This window comes from Sinocyclocheilus anshuiensis, unplaced genomic scaffold (genome assembly GCF_001515605.1).
Source record: "Sinocyclocheilus anshuiensis isolate Anshui unplaced genomic scaffold, SAMN03320099.WGS_v1.1 scaffold764, whole genome shotgun sequence".
Taxonomy (NCBI): Eukaryota; Metazoa; Chordata; class Actinopteri; order Cypriniformes; family Cyprinidae; genus Sinocyclocheilus; species Sinocyclocheilus anshuiensis.
The window spans coordinates 59,415-65,325 of NW_015555742.1; the positions used below are offsets into that span (position 1 = coordinate 59,415).

The 5,911-nt window shown below is 38.4% G+C and overlaps 1 protein-coding gene across 1 annotated transcript in view; it reads left to right on the plus strand.

The window, feature by feature from the left end:
• The window catches only part of LOC107673311 (protein FAM234B), a 14,465-nt gene that overhangs the window by 7,506 nt on the left and 1,048 nt on the right, over nucleotides 1-5,911 (plus strand). The window contains exons 8-11 of the mRNA XM_016466856.1: nucleotides 3,033-3,244; nucleotides 3,898-3,976; nucleotides 4,198-4,359; nucleotides 4,446-4,548. Coding sequence (XP_016322342.1) covers nucleotides 3,033-3,244; nucleotides 3,898-3,976; nucleotides 4,198-4,359; nucleotides 4,446-4,548 — 556 coding nt within the window. The remainder of the gene's footprint in view (nucleotides 1-3,032; nucleotides 3,245-3,897; nucleotides 3,977-4,197; nucleotides 4,360-4,445; nucleotides 4,549-5,911) is intronic.

Below are 5,911 nucleotides of genomic sequence, written 5' to 3' on the forward strand. Positions count from 1 at the left end.
GGAGAGGAATGGCAAAAAAAAAAAATCGAATTTCGAATATTCGTTGAATTTAAAATAAAAGTCCACATTCGCCACAATTTTAGGTGTGCGTTAAGGAGGCAGCCTAATCAGTGGCGCACGAGATGCGATGACGATGTAGGTGTTATTGCATTTTAATGTTTTTGTTAGCCTATCCATTTGAAGCCACTAGATGCGGCGCTGCTGCGCTGTTAATTACAAATATTGCGGAAAAAGAGAACATCAATGCGGAGAAGATCTTGTTTACGGCAATAACATGAACAGATAATTTCTTTAAATCCTGCACACAAAATATCAAAATCTCCATCTTGGTAAGTATTCATGTAAATTACATGAATATTACAAAAAATTGTTTAAAACTTCCTTGTGCTGAGTGTAATATACTGTGCAACTAAATAAGGCTACACCATTGTAAAAACAAATACACTGACTGAACAAACATTTAGGTGAGATAATAATAAAACAGAAGTCTAAAAATGACCCTCCCCCACACACAATCCCCTCTAAAATATGGGAATTAACGGGAATTCATCGGAATAAACTGGAAATTTGCAAAATAGCAGGAACTGGGGACTTAAATGTAGTTGAGAACGATTCTTGCAGCATAATCTTGGTTAAAACAACCTGATTTAATGCAATTTCAGTTTAATTTCTACCCTACACATTGCTCAATCACATGCACACACAGCTTACTGCAGGGCTATTGAGGCCACACCCCCTACATGCACCGTGCTTTCCTCCATAACATGAACAGATAATTTCTTACATCCTGCACACAAAATATCAAAATCTCCATCTTGGTAAGTATTCATGTAAATTACATGAATATTACAAAAAATTGTTTAAAACTTCCTTGTGCTGAGTGTAATATACTGTGCAACTAAATAAGGCTACACCATTGTAAAAACAAATACACTGACTGAACAAACATTTAGGTGAGATAATAATAAAACAGAAGTCTAAAAATGACTTTATGACTTTTTTCTTGTGAAAACCTGGCAACCCTGCTGCAGCCGCGGCTTGTTCACACACAGCTTCAGCTAATGATGGCAGGGCAAAACAGACCGTTTCGAAATCGTAATTACGTGTGACCCTACCCTACTGTAGGAGCAGTGTCCAGTGTTTCCTATACATTGAGTTATTACTTCATTGAATATAAACTAACCGACTATCTTCAGAAAAGCTTCGGTGTCATTTTCATTTCGTCATTTCCTGTAATGCCTGATAAAGTAGCATTTGTGAGCGCAGTGCTAATTTGATTACAGCTGTAATATTGCGCAGTATTACTGCTATTACAATTTAAAATAATGGTTTTCTGTTTTAATTAACAATTCACTACCATTCAAAAGTTTGGAGTCAGTATCTTTTCTCTTTTTTTTTATAAATTAATACTTTTATTCAACAAGGATGTGTTAAATTAATAAAAAGTAATAGGTTAGACTTATATTGTTAGAAAATATTTCTATTTTGAATAAACACATCACATCACATCACAGAAAAAAGCATCACAGATTCCCCCCAAAAATCCAAAAATGTCATTTTTAAAATTTGTATTAGTTTGCGTGCATGTGAGCCTATGATCAAACAAAATGTTTATATTTGTGTTTGTATATGATAGTTTTATACATTTCCCCAAATTTCCAATTAATTCCCATAAATTCCTGTAAATTCCTGGTAAGTTTCAAACTTGGAATATTTCCAAAATTCCCCAGACGAAGTTCCCATGGAAAGTTTCCGGAAATTTTCCGCACCTTTGCAACCCTACACACAACACATATTTATCGCATTTTCTAGAGGGACATCTATCACCGTTACACTCTTGTCTCGCACAAGAGAGCCGCTTGTTTAGAAAAGCCATGTAAAATTAATGCAAGTTCAACTTTGAAAAAACATGTCTCAAGACTTTATGGCAGGGTTTTTTTTCCCATCCCACTGCATCTCTTTTTTTTTTATGAAAAAAAAAGTACTCTTTGAGATTGGCTTTCACCACTTTGTATTAAACTATACATACATGATGCTGTTTTGTTTATAATTGTTTAAGATAATGAGATGACAACTTAATTATATTTGGTTTATAAACATTATGCACTTTGTCACAGATACGCTGCATTCAAGTCTTCCTGGGACGTTCGTACGTTCGTTATGAGTTGACAAATCATAATTACGACATCAGGTGCATTCAAGTCACTTTGGTTGGAACATGATGGCAATTTAACTTTTCTACATAAAATTCAGCTTTTTAAACTCTACATCTACAAAATGATGAATAAAGATGTGCATCATTGTGTTTTTGCTTTTTTCTGTTTTTATTTCATTTTTGAAGGTGATATAAACTGAATCATTATATATTCTATGATAATTATGCAATAATAAAATATGTTGTATATGTAACCTGTATAGTTTTATTTTACATTGCAAAAAAAAATGTATTCATTTAAACAAATTTACCGTCGATACAGACACTGCATATCTATTATCTTTGGCTGCGTACATTGCATCCAACACGTTTTCTCACTGACCAACTCGGAAACTATGGGCTTAAGGAAAATTTTTCCCACTTGTAATAACAACTTTGTGGTGGCATTCATGTGCGTTCAACTCGTAAATACGATCTATCCGAAATAACTTGGAACGCACCAGCTTTAATAAGCGTGCATTTATATATTTTGCACAATGCGCCCTCTTGTGGCCTAAGGACAGAAGCCGGAAGATGTTTTCCCCTGACTAAAATTATACCTTTTAAATTAAAATATAATTTGAATATTGATAATATTTAAGTGCAAAATTAGAATTTAGTTTTCCAGCCATTTTGAAATATAGAGCTGAGTATCATCGGTAAAAACAGTGAAAGCTAACACAGTTTTTCCTGATGATATCTCCCAAGAATAAAATAAAATGTAAAGCGTGAAAAGTAAGGGTCCTAGCACTGAGCCTTGAGGCACTCCATACTGCACTTGTGATACCTCTTCATTCACTGCTACGAACTGATGTGTGTGTGTCTGACTCTCTGTGTGTTTGTGTGTGTCAGCGTCTCTGAGCGGGTGGATTTCCTGCTCTCTCTGGTGGTGGGCTCGTGTCAGCATCTCAGGAATCTGGATGGAGTGTCAGCGCTGAACTGCAGTCGCAGTGACTGGATTGTGCTGAGTGACTCCAGCAGACGTCTGTCTGTGCTGAGAGCCAGCGACACTCAGCCCATCTGGAGCCTCGGCCTCGCCTCCATACGCACGTGCGTACTCACACACACACTCACGCACACACACTCACACAAACACACACACACACACACACACACAGTGGCAGTTTGCAGTTTTTTATTTGATTTAGTTTTTATTTTTATCTTTTCCATTTTTCATTTTAATTTTAGTTGAAGTTTTTAGTAATTTTGTTGTGCATTTTTATTTATATTTTTGTACATTTTTGCTGTTTTTTTATTTTAATTGATTTTTTATTATATTTTCCATTTAATTTTGTAATTTTAGTAAAAGTTTTCTGTTGTGTGTTTTTGTAGTTTTATTAATAGTTTAAATTATTTTGTATTGATTTTCCGTTTTTATTTTAATTTGAGTTGAAGTTTTAGTAATCCCTTTGCATGTTTTTAGTAATATTTAAAATTATTTTTTATTTTAATATTTCTGTGTTAATTTTGAGTTAGTTTCAGTAATCTCTTTGCACATTTTTTGTAATATTTGAAAGCATTTTTTTGTATTTTCATATTTTTCCATTTACATTATAACAAAAATTAGAAATGAAACTGACATAAGAGTAATTTTAAATTTTAAGTATTTTTTAATTTAAATGTTTTAGTTATCTTTATTTAACAAGAATAATCCCATTAGCAGGTAATGAGTTGAAAACACAAGTTTGTGTGTGTGTTTGCAGTCGTCTGGCGGCGGGTCACTTCAACAATGACGGCGTTCCTGATCTGCTCGTTCATCAGTCGGCCAATGGTGTGAGGAAGGTGGGCATCTCATGATCATCTCATTATGCGGCTGGGTGGGCGTGGCATCTCATGACATTATGTGGCTGGGTGGGCGTGGCATCTCATGATCATCTCATTATGTGGTTGGGTGGGCGTGGCATCTCATGATCATCTCATTATGCGGCTGGGCAGGCGTGGCATCTCATCATCTCATTATGCGGCTGGATAGGCATGGCACTCAGTGTCCGTATGACCTGCAGGTGCAGATCGTGGACGGCGCGCGGGGGCGGAGCCTGTGGGAGGCAGAATTTGTGTGTCCTCGTCTGGCAGTGGAGGATTCGTCGGTCCTGACAGCTACCGGCCAATCGGTGTTCCTCTTCTGGGCGGGAGATCCGCTGGCGCAGCCGCAGAACGTCTCCAAGGCAACGCCCCTCTGCAGATCACATGACTGGTGCTGCGGTGCATGTGCTCAGAGCGGCGTCTCATCGGCTGTGTTTGTGTCCCGCAGGTGGCAGAGCCGGTCCTCCGCAAGCTCTTCCTGCTCCACCCGAACTATCCCACAATCCTCCTGGAGCTCAGCAGCACCACAGACACCATCCTCAGCGCCGCCGGTGAGCTACACACTCACACTGGCCAATCAGAGCCTGCCTCCAGGTCACGTGACGTAAACACTGTAACCAACAGAGCACTCAGTATTCTGGGAAGTTTGTGTGCATTGTGAATCACATTTTTTGCGCTGTTAAAATAACAGTCCCGCCTCGAACGCATCGGCCAAACAGAACAACTTATCGGCCGATGCCGATATTTGAAAAATGTCAAATACCACTAGTCTTTACTGTCTTTTTTTCAAGTGTTTCAATAGTTTCTTTAAAGTTCCCATGAAATCAAAATTAAAGTTTTTTGGGTGTTAGTATCAATATAGGGCCTTTTGCACCGCTTTAGTTCCAGAACTAAATGTACAGTACTAAAGTACTGGGACGATTTTGCGGGAACTATTTCCCAGTGTGTACTAGGAAGTGATGTAAGCCGGTCGACAGCGACGTCATTTGTGCGCAGCGTTCAACAACAGAAACAAAGAAAGGTTCCCGCGGTGCGAAAGGCCCTTATGTTAGTTTTAAGGTTATCTGTAAGGCAGTGTGCTCTAAAGCAGTGACAAAATTCGCATTTAGAAGATATGAGCATTCAAAGCTTGCAGTTCGTCACTTCCGATTTTTTTGACGTCACATCGTACTTCATCTTCTCATCAAATCTTCTGACCAATCAAACGCTCTCTAGAAGCCGAAGCGCCCGCCCCCTGCACTATAAAATAGACGCTGACGCTGAAATCGGTCGCTTGTTCACAGTGTAGTATTCCCTGTACAGTGAATGGCACGTAGTGCACAATGTAGGCGATAGGGAACGATTCAGATAGTGTAAACATGTTTTCAGTTGGTGCAAATGAGGTCTGGTTTCACGTTGTTTCACGTGAACCGCGGAAGCGTGCACAGTCTGATCCGGACTTTGGCTCCGCGATCGCTCGGAGCGGATCATATGCACGAGTCGGCATATATTAAACACTTTTAAAACTACACAGCCTCGGCATGATTATGATCACTATGTCAAATGTGGCTTTACCGAGCTTAACGGCTCTGGCCCAAACAGATTAAATTTAAGGGGGCGGGGCTGCCCGATATGTCCCGCCCTCTCTTCCTGTTTCAGTTGAAATTACGTCACCACATAGAATAAGGCAGCGTGTTTCAAGGCACTTCAGGGGACCTTTAAACTATAATAAGGACTGACTACAGAATCAAGAAGTTCCCATCTAAAATATAATTTTACAGATTTATTTTTAAATTTAGAAATGTCTGAATGTGTTTTTTCTATTTCTATTAGAAATAAATTTCTAATTATTTTAGTAAAGATTTTTTTTATTTTTATGAATTCTACTATTGTGTGTGTGTGTGTGTGTGTGTGTCTGTGTGTGTCTGTGTCTGT